Source organism: Saccharomycodes ludwigii, chromosome I (genome assembly GCF_020623625.1).
Source record: "Saccharomycodes ludwigii strain NBRC 1722 chromosome I, whole genome shotgun sequence".
Lineage (NCBI taxonomy): Eukaryota > Fungi > Ascomycota > Saccharomycetes > Saccharomycodales > Saccharomycodaceae > Saccharomycodes > Saccharomycodes ludwigii.
In genome coordinates this window covers 1,036,043-1,051,657 of record NC_060200.1, presented here as the reverse complement: position 1 = coordinate 1,051,657, position 15,615 = coordinate 1,036,043, and the positions used below count along the sequence as shown (strand labels likewise).

The window sequence follows — 15,615 nt, the reverse complement described above, 5'->3', positions numbered from 1 at the left end:
ATTCTCTCCAACAATAACAATACATTTTGTTTAGCTTTTGCTATTAAACTTTAAACTCCATCTAAATTAATTTGGAGCTTGCAAAATCAGTACTTATTAATATTATATAAATAATAAAATAAACATGTTATAATGCCAAGCTTAGCCAGTAATGTAGTCTGTGTGAACGAAAATTGCTTTTTTCTCCATTTGTTATAAACTACCATAAATAGTAGAACCGTGAACTTTGCAATTCTTTATGAGAGGTACCTGACGTCAAAGTAATCACGGTGTTTAGCGCTCTTATAATATATTCCATCATCTTTAATATCAAAGTGGTAGTTACTTGTTACCTTTTTTTTTTTTTTTTTTTTTTTTTTTTGGGATGTCAACGTCAGCAATGATGATGATGATGGAAAACCCAATAGTTTACAAAGTAGGCGTTTTCAATAACCATGGGTGGCATCTTTAATTTCATCAGATATTAAAAGAAAAGAAGTATATGCTTATTCTCAATTATTTATGCAAAACACACTGTAACGCATAACATATACTTTTTTTGATGCAATTTATGTAAAAGCTTATACTAATACTTGTGATGTACTTAATGTTTTACTCAAGGAAATGCAGCCTTACGAATATTTGTAGTGATTTATATATCGAATACTTTGATCCTTTTGAAAAAAGATATCAAAATGTGTCAACGACAATTTCATATTATATTGGCGGGGATTTAAATTTCTATTGGATCTTTTTCCGTTTTTTTTTTTTTTTCACCGAGAATTTCTTTGATAAACCGAAGGGGAAAAAAAAAAAAAATTATCTATCAATTTATTTTATCACTTCGTTTATCTATTTATTATCATTTTTGTTTGTCTGTTTTCATCTCTAAACCTGCATGTTTCGTTTCATATTAGTGAAAAGAAACCAAAAAAAAAAAAAATCTAAACAAGAATAATGTCTGTTCCATTTGGTCACAAATTTAAAGAAACTTATTTTACTTACCTGGACAAGGCAGTAGTTCCAATTAATCACGGCTCGTATGGTACTACACCAACTGCGGTTTTGGATGAACAGAAATATATTTGTGAACAACACGAACATTATCCAGATAAATATGAATACTTTGAAGCGGCTTCTAAATATATCGAACAAGTTAAACTCTTGGGTGATTATTTGGGCTTGGACTATCATAATTTAGCATTGGTATCCAATGCAACAAGTGGTATTAATACCATATTAAGATCTTTCCCATTTGACTTTTCTAAGGATAAAATCCTATTTCACTCAACTTCCTATGGTGCCTGTGCCAACACGGTTAAATTCCTACACGATTATTATGGGCTACAATACGATGTAGTTGACTTGGTTTTTCCCATGGAAGATGATAATGAAATCTTGTCCAAGTTTGAAAAAAAATTATCATCAACTAGATACAAGATGTGTATGTTTGACATGATATCCTCAATGCCAAGCGGTCAATTGCCTTATGAAGAACTAATTAAATTATGTCATAGATATGACACGTTAACTTTGATCGATGGTGCTCATGCAGCTGGCCAAGTTGACTTATCCTTCATCAATGAGTTAAAACCAGATTTTTTGGTTAGCAATTTGCATAAATGGTTGTTTGTTCCAAAGTCTTGTGCTTTCTTATATGTCGACCCAAAATACCATGAGATTATCCAAACACTACCAGTTTCTTGGAACTATACCCAAAAGTACGAAAACAAAAGAGATTTGTTACTAAATAAATTTGCTAAAACGGGCACCATCTCATATAGTCCATTTTTAACCATCGGCAAAGCTATTGAATTCCGTAAAGAAGTTTGTGGTGGTGAAGATAGAATCAGAAAATATCAAATGGATTTACAGCAACAAGCTATTCCGGTTATTATCAAAATATTTGGTCCAGGTGCTAAATTACTGCAAAATAAAAGAAGCAATTTGAATCCACCTGGGATGTTTAATATTAAATTGCCTGTTTTGAACTATAACCAAAAATATGAAATTCTTTTGAAAAAAATGATTTTAGATGGTTCTTTTTTCGCATCCTTTAAACAATTATGTGACCATAAAATGATTTATCAGCACAAAGTTTATGCTCCATTTTCTTTGCATAATGGTGATTTATGGGTTAGATTTAGTGTCCAAATATTTAATGAAATAGATGATTATGTTATTGGTGCTAAAATTGTTGCTCAAGTTACTAGTAAAGTTTTGGACTTGGAATTAGCTAAGCTTTCGATAAATGATTCTAAGTTATGAAAATGTGAGAAGGAAAGCTTATTATTAATATGTATAAGCAAAAAAAAAAAAAAAAAATTACTATTATCGAGTAATCTAATTACATATTTTTTTTAATCTAATTTTATTAATTATTGACCGTAGAAATATTCAAACCTTGGGTAATTTGTTCGATGTTTTCTCAGTCTATTTTTATATTGAAAGACCACTGTAAAATTTGCAGTTGCAATTAGAAAATAATTTAAAAAAAAAAAAAAAGAAAAAAAAAAAAGTTGTTATTATTATTATTTTTAGTCAATATCTGTCCTTATGGATCTCATATATATATATATATATATATATATGTATGTATACGTATTAATAAAAAAAAAAAAAAACATAAAAGGATAAAACTTTAAAAATTATGTACAGACCCAGAACTCGTAGAGGAGATGCTACCAATGATAACAAAATCAAAGGACCCAATTCTGCCTTGTCTGAATTTTTAAGAGAACAAGGTATAAATGCCGAAAATATTCGTCAAAGGTGGCTAAAGAAGCAAAAGCAAGACGAGCTACTAGAAAAAGAAGGAAATGAAAATGAAAATGAAGTAACTAAAAACGTTTATGAGCAGAAACTGGCGCAAGAAGATAAAGAATTACGGGAAGTTATATCTATTGCTGATGATTATAGCGAAGAAGAAAACACAAACCTTCTTGACAAAAGTAATAAAACGTCTAAGAGAAACAATATCACCACTAGTGCTAGAAGATTAAGATCATTTAAACTTAATGAAGACGAAAATGAATTACTAGAAATAAAAGAACTAACTACAGATAGCAATAGACGTAGAACGTTAAGGTCAGTAGCAGAACAAGATAGTGATGAAGAAGAATATACCCCATCTTCAAAGGAAGTTGTTCTAATAGATCAATCCAATAAGCCTTCAAAGGTTAAGAACCAAAAGAAAACCATTCAAGAAAGAAGAAAAAGAAGGAAAAGGGCTGCAGATTTATTAAATAGACGAGTTAATAAAATACCCAGCTTACAAGAGCTGGTAATTATGAAAATTAGTGAGCAAATCACATCCATTGAATCAAAAAAGGAAACTGGTATCGATAAACCCATTTTTTCGCAATTGCGTGATATCCTAGGAGGCGTCTCTTTAGAAAACTTCAATAATCTAGCCAAAACTTTATGTAAAAATAGATCGTTAAATGATGATACTTTACAATTGTTTTTACAAACAAAGTTGGAAACTTTGGAATTTCATGATTGTTCCAAGATTTCTTATGAAGGCTATAAAACGTTGGCTGTTTTCACACCACGTCTAAAATATTTATCTCTACAAATGTGTGGTCAACTAAATAACGAAGCCTTGATTTATTTAGCCGATAAATTGCAAAATTTGGAGTGTTTATATTTGGATGGACCATTTTTAATTAACGAAGAGACATGGGACATTTTTTTTTCTAAAATGAAATCCAGATTAAAACATTTTAAAATTTCCAACACTCACAGGTTTACAAACAATTCTTTAAAAAGTTTAATGTCAAATTGTGGCATATTTTTAAAAACATTGGGATTGTCAAGGTTAGATAGCATCAACGAATACAATTTAATTCCGTTGCATATATCCGAGAACACTTTAGAACACCTAATTTTAGAGTATCCCTATAAGGAAGAAGACCTAAATGACCAATGCTTGATCGATATTTTAAATAAATCACCGCATTTGGAAACCTTGAGACTAAACGGATGTACTGGTTTAACCGATTCCTTTATAATAAATGGTATTGGCGAGTCGCTAAATGGGCAGAATGGGAACAATAATTATTTGAAGGTTATAGAACTTGAAGATTTAGATCAGATTTCGTCCGATGGTATAATCTATCTATTTAGCCGTATTCAATTCACTACGTTGGAGATTTGTAATCTAAAAAAATGTGTTGATTTAGATGATTCAAGTATTCAGGAACTATTTTCAAATAAAGCCACAGAATCATTAAAGTATTTGAATTTAAACTCATTACATAAAATTACTCGGGGGGCATTTGAAGGAATGAATTTCCCTGTATTAGAAAGATTTAATTGTTCTTTTGTAAGATCCGTCGATGATTCCATTATAAAGCTAATCGAAACCAATTGCCCTAAGCTAACCGTATTAGAAGTTTTTGGCAACAATAAAATTAGTTCAAAGGCAATGGTTCGTAAAGGACTTGCTTTGATAGGGAGACAATCAGATATTTTATAAACTTTATACACACACACAAATATACATGTATATATAAGTATGGAAAGAGGGACTTTTATTTTATTTATTTTTACCCACCGCATTTCCTTTCAGAATCTTATTCATCTTAGTATTTCCTCCATACTGTTGTAAATAATCGGTAGTAAAATAATTTATAGGTTTTATTGCATTGTTCATATGATGAGGGACTTTAAGAGTTGGAAGCTCTTGAGCACTGTTTTTTTTCAAAACTTTTCTATGGATAACAGAGTTTTGTGATTCTGGTCTTTCCACCAGTATCCCAGCGTGTCCTGCTGATTTATATCGTTTTGTTGTCCAATTTCGTTTAATTTTGTTTTTAGACCACATAGGGTCATTACGCTTACAATCTAAAGTGAGCCAAAAATCTTCAGATTTTTTTGTTATATCTTTTAAATTGCCATTCAATAAAACAAAAGTCTTGTAATCTTCCAACATATCGTTAATCACTAATGTTGGTAAAAATATATACTCACCTAATCTGGTAAAAAATGATGCTAACTTATCAAAGTCTTTTACCTTTTTTTGGAATTTATAATATAACAACCAGAATTTAACCGAATTTTTCAATTGTGGTCTATTCCAGTAAGTTGCAAATATTTTTTTTATTGCCAATGTTTCTTTAAAAACAAACCAACGCACCTTAATTAACTCAACAATCACAGTATCAATACTATTATCATTAAGCATATATCTAAAAAAGCGAACGTCAATATCTAATGTCCTATGATAATCACTCTTGGAAAAATATTTTTGCAGTAAAGTCTCCAAATTTTTAACGTATTTCTTATAATTGTTTAAGTTATATTGTCTATTTTTATCAATGTGATGGGATGAATATTTTATGCCATTCCATAATTTATAAATTTTTAAATATTCCAAAACATATTGATGATTTTTCGGTTTGATTTTGTACAAATCTATCAAAACTTGCAAGTATGATTGGAAAAACTGATTTTTAATGGATGGATTTTCTCCCTCCGTGAAAATTGAATTATGCAAACAAGTTAAGGCAGTTGCTATCAAAGTGTCGTTTCTATCATCAGGCAATACTGATAATCCTCTTTTTAATATACTTAAATATTTAATAGAATTAGCGTCCTTTCGTTTATATTTGTAAACCAAATATTTTATCCAAAAATGCTCATATTTGTTGCATGGTATTAAACATCGTTCAAAAACTGTTTCTATAAAATGTTCAGGTATATTGGATGAATTCAATAAAGAGGACGGAACTAATAAAAATTTCAAATAATTATCCCAATTAGTTAACTCATTTTGTGGTAGCGGGTTTAAATTGAAAAATGATTGCTTAATCTTAGATTCAAACTCCCACAACTTACCAAGAATATTTTGAACGGGTAGATGTGATTTGTGCAGTGATTCTTCCTCCATCTTCAATAATTCCGGTGAATCTTTATGTAAGTTTCTTATTAATTTCCTATAATTCGTACTGTACTTAGCATGATGATATAATGGGATTTTACAAACATTCTTATAAATGTCCTGAATTAAACTATACTCCCCAGTTTCGGCAGACAATTTTGTCTCAAATTCAATATATTTATCCCAGAAGGGATGTGCCATAAAATGGTATCCCACCAGCCAAGATGCCAGTTCAAATTTGCTTCTAATGAAATCGTATTCTTGTGATTTGTTTGCCACCAATACATTTAAATAGTCACACCATAATTCTAAAGAGTGTGGAAATGCATTAACGCTTCTTTCTAGCACATGGATAGAGTAATCTAAACCGTATAATCTGTAACTAATAGCCGTAAATTTTTTCCAGTAGCCAAAAAACAAAGGGTATCTGGTTAAAACCAAATTAAAACATGTACAAATACCCCTTTTTATCTTTTCGTTAGGTGCTGAATATTTAATCACCAACTTTTCTGTTTCATGTAGAAAAGTATCTATTGATTGCACATTATTGTCCCAGTCAATTGCCTTGTAGGCTTTTTCCCATTCGCTATTTTCTTTGATGAAATTTGAATCTAAATACAAATTTGGATCCAGTATCAAGGGTTCTGATGAATTATTTATGGCCATATTTGTATGTATCGCATGCATGGTTTTTTTTGGCAAAAGTGTTAATTTAAAAGTGTATATGAATTTCTTTTAATTTTATTTTTGTATATTTAATTATTTTTTTTTTTTTTTTTTTAATTAAAAAACAAAAAAAAAAGAGACGATATACAATACATACGCCAGTTTCTCAGTACCCACCAATCCTGCTGTGTTTACTAAAAGAAAACAAAAAAAAAAAGTTTTTTTAAATCTATCATAAAATTTCATTATAATGTTATACTATAGAACAACTGATTATTAGCAAATAACAATCAGCATATTGTGACCGAGAGTAACAGAAAAGAGGCATCATTATGTCTATACGTCCTTCCTTTAAGAACATTTCGAATACCTCATTTGAAGAATTAGAATCATCGTTAGTATCAAATAAACAAAAGCACAATAGAGATGTTTACACTATTAATAATGATAATAAAAGTTTGTGGTCAAATAATAACCAACTAACTTACCAACAATATCATCCAGCTTCACGCCTTAACAATTCTATTACTAATATGAATAATGGTATAAAAAACAATAACAGTCAAGCTCCCTTATCTCCCATTTCATCATCATCAAGTACAATGCTTTCTTTAACCAGGAGAAAAAGAGAATTAGCCACTGGAGTATCACCTTTTACAGAAAGTGACCATAGTATTAGTATTATTCAAGAAGAAAGAGAAAAAGAGAAGGAAAAAGAAAAAGAAAAAGATATAAAAGAGAATGAAAGGGATGCACATCTGGATACTTCTTTTATAGATGGCTTTGAACTTACCGAAAAAGATAGATTTTTTATGAAAAATACAGGCGGCAAGTATTCTTTTTTGGATGGGAACTTTGTGGCTGCTTGTCCAGAGACTTCAAGAAAAAAGGTTCGTGAAATTTCAAATACTAATAATTATATTGAAGAACAAAAACGCCAACAATTGGTCAATTTCGATAATCATTTAAATCAAATACAAGAATCATTTGAGGATGGTTTTAACTTAGTGGAAGAAGAAACCGAGCCTAGACAAGAAGATACGACAAATATTCTAAGCGATAACTTATTTTTAACACAACCAAAGCCACTTTCATCTCTAACTTCACAAATACCACGTTCATCATCGTATGATAAATATCTAACTTTAAGGAAAAATAATATATCGTCAAATCTAAATCCAAAGGAAAACAAGATAGTAGAACAAAACATGAATCCAAAGTCAAATATCAATCGAAATAAATTAACCAAGTTTAAATCAATGTCTAATTTGGGACTGAAAACAAAAACAGCAAATAACAACAATTATTTTATTTTTCACAACTTAAAAGGGAAAATAAAACAAAATGAGGAAATGTTAAAGGCTAACAATAAACCAATACCTAACGAAAACATCAGAAAACTGAAAAATAAAAACTCTGTACCAATTTTAAGGAAAAGTTATAGTAGTAGATTAATAAGAGACTATTTAGCAGACAAAAACGATAACTATCATAATATATATGATGCTAGCTTTAGTGATGGATTTGATAACAATGCAGAGGCACAAATGGCAAGTAGTATTGCCCCTCAATATATAATATCATCTTCACCAACTAAGACTTCTGCTATAAACTACTTTAACAATTCAGCTGAAGATACAAAGAAAGGCACGGCACTTGGTTTTTTAAAATTGAACTCAGAGGATAATGAAAGTTATGTAGTTACAGACCATCCCTCACTACTAACTCCACAATTGAGACCTAGAAAATATAATAATGACATGATGGACAAAAAGAGTGTATTGAAAGCTTTTAGAGAACCATATCCTTCACAAGAAGAGAAACTAATAAAGAGGCGAAATCCTGGAAGACTACAAACAATAAAACAAGAAATAGATAGTCACACACCTTTAACAAAGGGCAAAATGCATTATAATCCGAAAAAACTTAGATGGGAGGGTAACGTCGAAGCTGTAAATAATTTTCCGGAATATTCCAAGCCGTTACTAATATCGAAAAACCCTGATTTCCAATTAAAGAAAAGACTTGCAATGAATTCAACTGGAACTGGTACCGGAATAGGTAGTGGTGGTTTGGAATCAAGAAAAAAAGTTGGCAGTATGATATTTGATAGTGATAATTTAAGATGGGTTAGTGCTAATGGGGAAGAAAGCGAGGAAAATCCGTTTAAAAATATTGACGCTTATGCGTTGCCTTCAGGAATAATACAGTCATCAACGCTCCAGAAAAAAAGGCATGAAAAATCAACTATTTACCCGATTGGCAACGACAAGAGTCGAAGATGTTATAGTAATATTGGACTGGCTAATACTGATAAACATGCTTCTACAACTGATGATTTACTTTTTACGATAAATTCGAAAAAACTAGAGTTATTTTATCATGAGGAAAACATATGGTCTGATTCTTTGAAGTGTTGGGTCAATAACGATGATGCTCTTAGTTTTGCTGTTTCTAGAGAACAGGCATACGAGATAAGAAAAATGGTGTTGAGTTCCACAAAATCTAAATGATCGATAAATGTGCACGTAAATATTATTAATGGAGAAATGAAATTGGCATAAATTTAAAGTAACAATAATAAAGCATTCAAAAAAACAAAAGAACAAAAAAAAAAAAAAAAAACAAAAGAACAAAAATGCACATTACCATAATTTAATATTCCATTTGCTGGTGCAACAATAAGTATGTTAGATACTAATAAACAAATTACTATGTGATAACATATCTATTTGACCACAATTTTCAGCAACTGTGATTAATATCTTTATTAATCTTGGAAATTGAAGTTATAATTACTATTGATATTGTTAATTCCACCATCATTACTATCACTATTATGGTTATATGAAAAAGACGAATCAAAAAAAGCAGACAATCCTTGAATAAAATCTGAATCCCCATCAATATCCAGAGCTTTTTTCAAATCCTCGAACCAATTATTCTTTAAATCACTTTTCAAATGTTTCAAGTTGGAAAATGGCATATTATCTGTATGTTTTGGCGGACCAACATATTGTTCTGAAAGATAATCGTTATTTACCTCATTGGTTGTAACGGAATTATCGTCGTTATTTTTCATAATATGTGCAACCGAAGCAGTGCTATTTGTATTGTCAGTATTAATATTAATATTAATATTATTATTATTATTATTGTTTATAACATTGCTATCAATAAAACTATTAGCATTACTGGTGGTCTTAATGCTGTTATCGTGTTTATTAGTTTCAATACGATAAATATTTTCTTCCCTTAAGGCATTACTCTCTATATTATGGACTTGCTTCAAACCATTTTTACTTTTAAAAGAGGGTATTTTCCCTTTTAAATCAATTTTTGAACTACCAGCACCAGAGTTATTGTTGCTTGAGAAATCACGTTTTTCAAATTCTTTTTTATTTTTCCTAATATCTGACTGCTTCTTATTTGAATTAAAGGTCATTAAAAAATCTTTATTCACAAAACTAACGTCAAACTTTAAGTCTTTAAAATTTTCAACAACGTAGGTAATCAAAATATTCAAGTACAAGAAAATATATCGAATGTCATAAATTTTGATGTCGCTCAAAAAATCATTCAATTCTTCCAACACCATGTACAGAAACCTTAATAAGGTCATTGTGTTGTTCTTTGCAAATATTTTCCCCAATTTATGTAACTCATCAGTGTTGTTTTCATCAAATGGTATTTCCAGCTCCCTTAGGCTTGTATTTAGTACAGTTTGGCCCTCGATCAAATCATCAATTCTAAACATTTTGGTTTGTTTAGTTTTATATGCTAAATCGTTTGATTTCAATCTATATTCCTTTAGATATTCGATTATTAGTCCGCTTAAAAACAAAATTGGTTTAATGGCTAAATCTCTAATATGCCTTAGCAAATAAAAAATACAATTTTTATCCAAATTATATTTTACATGGAATTGCTTGAGGGTTTTTAATATGTCTAAAACACTCATGAGATAAATGGTTGAATATTTCAAAGCCCATAGTCTATATTTTTCTTTTAATAGTGGTTGGCTATTAGTGGAAACATACATATTCTGGAAAACAGAACTGGCTAGTGCATAAACATACAAATAAGTCCTTATCAACCTGATATTAGCATATAGTTCCTTTTCATGCAAAGTGCCACTAGATATTAATTCGAAAATATCGGACAAATCTAACTTAAAATGATCGCGACAAAGATGTGACATTTCTGTAATTAAATGAATACATTCAGCGGCATCAGCGTTACTGAATCTAGATAAAAATTGCTGGAAAAAAAGTACCACGCAATAGCATGTACTTAAATCTTCACGTGCACGTTTGAGTAATGTATGATAGTACAACTCTTGCTTCCACACAATGTTCAACGGGGTACCCGTTCTAATGTTTTGATAATAATCATGAAAGAGTAAAAAAATCCAAGTTTTTTTCAATTGTTTTCTAAATTTGAGAGGATAGTCTTTATACAGAACATCAATATCTGAATGTAAGCCCAACTTAATTGCCATTCTGGTTGCCAAAGTGAATAAACTATGCATCGTATATAATTCAAAATCCATGAGATGCCTCGTATTTAGCAGCGTGTATATGAAGAACATACAAAGGGTGTGTAATATTGGTATGGATGGGGTTCCGAGAAATCCGTCTAAATTTAAACATAATTCAGTTAAGTCTTCCACATAAGAAATATCATATTTAGTGAAAATATCATAGATTTGTTTAGGGTCGTTAACATACGGGAACCTTTCTAATAGTTTAATTTCACGTATACCATTGATATTCTTGGCTTCAGACATATTTATAAAATTGCCCAATCCCAGGAAAAAAGATAGTGCTGATGTTAATATTAGACGGGCAAACCTACTAAAAACATTTGCAATATTTTTATTAATCATTTTGCAGTCAAGTTTTAAAGGCGGATGATGTGACACACTAGTAATAGTATTTAAATCGATGCCAAAAATATCCTCAAAATCTGCATAGAGATCTTCCTTATCCAAAACACAAAAAAATGCATATGAAGCAAAACCTTCGAAATAATTATCTATTAGAATTTTTAATTCCAGAATATTGGGTAAAAATTCTAAATAAACTTGCAAAAGTTCAACTTTATGGTCCATGGAGTTAAGGGAACGATATAGGGGATAGTCAACTCCTTTAGGTAACACATCTTGCCTAATATTGTCAGTCATAATACTAGCTTCATTGCTATATAGATTCGTGTACCTCAATGATCTTGAATTATCATGGGTGGATTTTAAATCGACATAACAATCTTCTCTGATCTTTTTTATGATTTTATCGGAAACAAAATTAAAACTATCATCAAACTTCACCAAAGTCTGCCAACTAAATGGACCGTAATATACACATGAATCGGACCCGTCGCCACTATTCTCTTTGAAAAGAGTGTAAAATTCATCCACGAAATAGGGTGATATTTGTTGTACTGGTGACGAAGTATTAGCAGGATTATCCACGGTAGTATCATCATTTTTTTCCAAAAGTCTAATTTTATTTAGCAATTCATTTTTTTCCCTTCGTAATTCCGCAATTTGGTCGAGCATTTTTTTTTCTCTAACTGCACCACTAATCCAAGGAGAACTATCATAAATACAGTATTCCTGAGCCAATTTCCTTTTAGAGCATGACCCACAAACCGGTTTGGCACCATCACATTTGATTTTTCTCCTTTTACATGAAGTACAAGCCATTTTTCTAAAAATTTTATTATTGGTGTTATTACTGCCTTGATTAGCACTGGCATCAACAGGGTATACGTTATTAGCTGTAGTGGTACTATTGGTATTGGTGTTGGAAGTGATAATTTTTTTTTTTGTAAAATCCTTACGTTTTTTGTTAATTCTATTGTAAGTATTATTATTTCTTTTCTTGCAAGTATTATTAATGATATGACTGCTGGTACTATTTCCAATACTGATATTATGGTTGGTATTTGTATTCTGGTTATCGTTTATTAAATTATGATGGTTGATGGGGTTATAGTAATTTGTTGAAAGCATTTCATCCTTATTATTATAGAGGTTGGTAGTATTATTTTCATGAAATAGGTACGGATCATCAAAATATTGTAAACCAGCGGGTTGCTGCAACTGTTGTGGTCTTTGTTGTTGCAACTGTTGTGGTCTTTGTTGTTGCAACTGTTGTGGTCTTTGTTGTTGCAACTGTTGTGGTCTTTGTTGTTGTACAATATTGGTAAACTGATTGGGTAAAAAGGTAGAACCGTCGGGATAATGGCTGATGGAAGGATTTTGAATATTATTTACAACATTATCATCGGTTATACTGTGATGGGTGTGCTGAGTTTGTGACTGTGTGGTTGAAATAAGTAAATTTGGCAAGGCATAAGGGATCTGCTGTGAGTTTAAAGGTAATGATTGTGAATAAATTGGATTACAACCGTTACGTCCAGGAGTGAATGTATTGGTATTTAAAGAAACATTTGAAGTATTAGTATTGGCTATGGAGCTGTAGTATTTTAATGAAGCAGGTATATTGTTATTATCACTCATGAGCATAAAAGCACAATTTATATGATTGTTTAAAAGAGGATTTAAATTCAATCAAATGCTATTGTCTTTTTTTTGTACTGATAGTAATGATTATCTCACTTGATTATATTATTACTTTTCATATTATAACCGTAACACTTCTAAAAATAAATTGCTGTACTTTTAAAGATAAGCTAGAAAAAAAAAAAAAAAAAAAACAAAAACGTCTCAGGCAAGTTTCAAAAAAAGAAAAAGAAAAAAAAAAAAAGAAAAAAAAAAGAGAAAAAAAAAAAAAAAAAAAAAAGAGAAAAAAAAAAAAAACTGAAATATATAAATAAGATTATAAATGATCGATTTCTCTTATCCACGTAATAACCACCAAAAAAAAAAGAAAAAAAAAAAAAACTAACAATAATAACCCCAATTTAAACTTTCATAAACAAGTATAACAAATAAATGTATAATAAGAAAGGAAATTACATCGACAAAACATCAAATATACCTTATTCTCCTATTTTTTCTTCATCATCTACTGATAAGATTACAACACATAATACAAAGACGTTTGATGATCCTAACGTACCTAGCCATCCAAAACTTAAAATACATTGGAGGGAACAAATAACTGATCGTACCTTTGATGCTTTAGATTATTCATTATGTTATAACACCAAATTTGGTACAATATTTCGTTATATTATTATACTTTGGGGACTAACCTTTTTAAAAGTGTTAATGATCTTGTCGGACATTTATACATGTATTAGATTGTTAGCGTTTAATAACGATAACACTCAAAATATTGTCCAACCATATATTCCATTTAGAATCACAAAATGGTTGTTTAGTGGATGTATATTATTTTCCTTAGCACTACTGATAATTGAAATTTTGTATGGAATCAAGATCTATAGAACGAAAAATATTTCATTAACATATTTGGATAATTTTTCAAGAATATTGAACTCAATGTTAAGTTATTCTAAATTTTGTATATATGATAAAATCACACCCATAAATAAATTTCAAAAAATTGCATTTTTCACGTTTATAGAATTAAAAGATTGTTATAGAGTATTATTCAGTGACTCTCCAAGACAAATCATCAACGGACTCACTTTGTGGAGTGTTTTAATCACAGTTAATAACAAGAATTTAGGGCAATTGGAAAATTTCAATGGATTGATTACTAAAATCAAAATTATTGCACAAACAAATCATACAGAAGCTGTTATTCTATCGTTTATGCTGTTTTCGTTTATTATTTGGTTGATTTTTTTCTTTAAATTTGTTGTTGCACTATTTTGTTTTATGTACTGTTATGTTAAGTTACCAACCATGGGGAAAGAATATAATGAATCGCGTGGAGTTGGATTAAGAAAATATGTTACTTTACAAGTTAATGAGAATATAGATATACTATTAGCCAAATATAGCAGAAGGAATGTGAATAGCCAAATTTTTGAGAATACATCTGACTTAAGCTCTTACACCTTACCAGAAATACCAGTTATAAGAAATAGGTATGGTTATACTAATACTACTACTAATATTAATAATAATCACAAAGATGGTAATACGGTCAAGAGTACGCCAGATAAGGATGAAGTCCATGAGGAATCTTATGATTTAGAAGACCAAACACAAAATAGTACATTTAATCTCGGAAACAGTACCACTGGTTATTACCATGGGAATGCTGAAAAAAATTACGAAATTGATGCTGACGATTATGATGAAGAATTTAACGCAGCAACAAGTAATCATAACGCTGGGACAAAGATAAACTCTGTAATTCTGGATTATTCTAAAAATATGCAAAGTAATGGAAGCTTCAATGAGAAAAGAGGTAAACTTAAAAAGGAGGCCAAGAAAGATATTATGAATAATAATGGGAACATGGATTATTATCAATATGTTCTGTACGATAATGCAAAAATTAGTGCTAACAATAACAACAACAACAACAACAACAACAACAACAACAACAGAATAAATTTATTGAAACAAAATGATTATGATAATAGTAATGACAATAACACTGTACATGATTCACGATTCTATAATAAAGAAGTTCAAATAATAAATAAATATACAGAAAATACACCCACTAGTGAATATCATAGTAAGGGAATTAATATTGGGAATAAAAGAGGAGAATATGAGAATAGAAGAATACCAAAGCCTATGGCATTACAAAATGATTATTCCATGCTTGATACAACTACCACAAAGACAACAAACAAGATTGTTTCTAAAAGTAGTGATTCTGATTCTGATGGTGCTGGATATAAAGAAGATGAAAATGTAGATGATAGGTCTCCTCTAGTTTCATCGTCTGGCAATACTTTTTAATTGATATGTGTTTTAAAAAAAAGAGGAAAAAAAAAAAAAAAAAAAAAAAAAGAAAAGTAATAGAATAACAATAATAAGTAGATAAAATATTGGTTTTTTGGTGTATATTTTTATAAATTTGCATTTTATAAATTTTTATATGTTTTAATTTTTTTTTTTTTAAATTTAGCCAGAGGCAGTATTGTGTGTATGTATATATATATATATATATATTCCTATGTGATAT

At 29.8% G+C, this 15,615-nt stretch overlaps 6 protein-coding genes across 6 annotated transcripts; 4 read left to right on the top strand and 2 right to left on the bottom strand.

Moving 5' to 3' along the window:
• Nucleotides 1-936: 936 nt before the first annotated feature.
• SCDLUD_000446 (uncharacterized protein) lies at nucleotides 937-2,247 on the top strand (the record flags this gene model as incomplete). The annotated part of the gene is made up of 1 exon (XM_046078524.1): nucleotides 937-2,247. One exon carries the CDS (start codon nucleotides 937-939, stop codon nucleotides 2,245-2,247), a length of 1,311 nt encoding a protein of 436 aa, XP_045936781.1.
• Nucleotides 2,248-2,629: 382 nt separating this feature from the next.
• On the top strand, nucleotides 2,630-4,459 carry RAD7 (UV-damaged DNA-binding protein RAD7; the record flags this gene model as incomplete). Its single annotated transcript, XM_046078525.1, has 1 exon — nucleotides 2,630-4,459. One exon carries the CDS (start codon nucleotides 2,630-2,632, stop codon nucleotides 4,457-4,459), a length of 1,830 nt encoding a protein of 609 aa, XP_045936780.1.
• Nucleotides 4,460-4,519: 60 nt separating this feature from the next.
• PRP39 (Prp39p) lies at nucleotides 4,520-6,550 on the bottom strand (the record flags this gene model as incomplete). Its single annotated transcript, XM_046078526.1, has 1 exon — nucleotides 4,520-6,550. The coding sequence occupies one exon, from the start codon at nucleotides 6,548-6,550 to the stop codon at nucleotides 4,520-4,522; it is 2,031 nt and encodes a 676-aa protein (XP_045936779.1).
• Nucleotides 6,551-6,861: 311 nt separating this feature from the next.
• On the top strand, nucleotides 6,862-9,042 carry BFA1 (Bfa1p; the record flags this gene model as incomplete). Its single annotated transcript, XM_046078527.1, has 1 exon — nucleotides 6,862-9,042. The coding sequence occupies one exon, from the start codon at nucleotides 6,862-6,864 to the stop codon at nucleotides 9,040-9,042; it is 2,181 nt and encodes a 726-aa protein (XP_045936778.1).
• Nucleotides 9,043-9,299: 257 nt separating this feature from the next.
• Nucleotides 9,300-13,055, bottom strand: SCDLUD_000442 (Zn(II)2Cys6 transcription factor; the record flags this gene model as incomplete). Its single annotated transcript, XM_046078528.1, has 1 exon — nucleotides 9,300-13,055. The coding sequence occupies one exon, from the start codon at nucleotides 13,053-13,055 to the stop codon at nucleotides 9,300-9,302; it is 3,756 nt and encodes a 1,251-aa protein (XP_045936777.1).
• Nucleotides 13,056-13,490: 435 nt separating this feature from the next.
• SCDLUD_000441 (uncharacterized protein) lies at nucleotides 13,491-15,389 on the top strand (the record flags this gene model as incomplete). The annotated part of the gene is made up of 1 exon (XM_046078529.1): nucleotides 13,491-15,389. One exon carries the CDS (start codon nucleotides 13,491-13,493, stop codon nucleotides 15,387-15,389), a length of 1,899 nt encoding a protein of 632 aa, XP_045936776.1.
• Nucleotides 15,390-15,615: the final 226 nt, after the last annotated feature.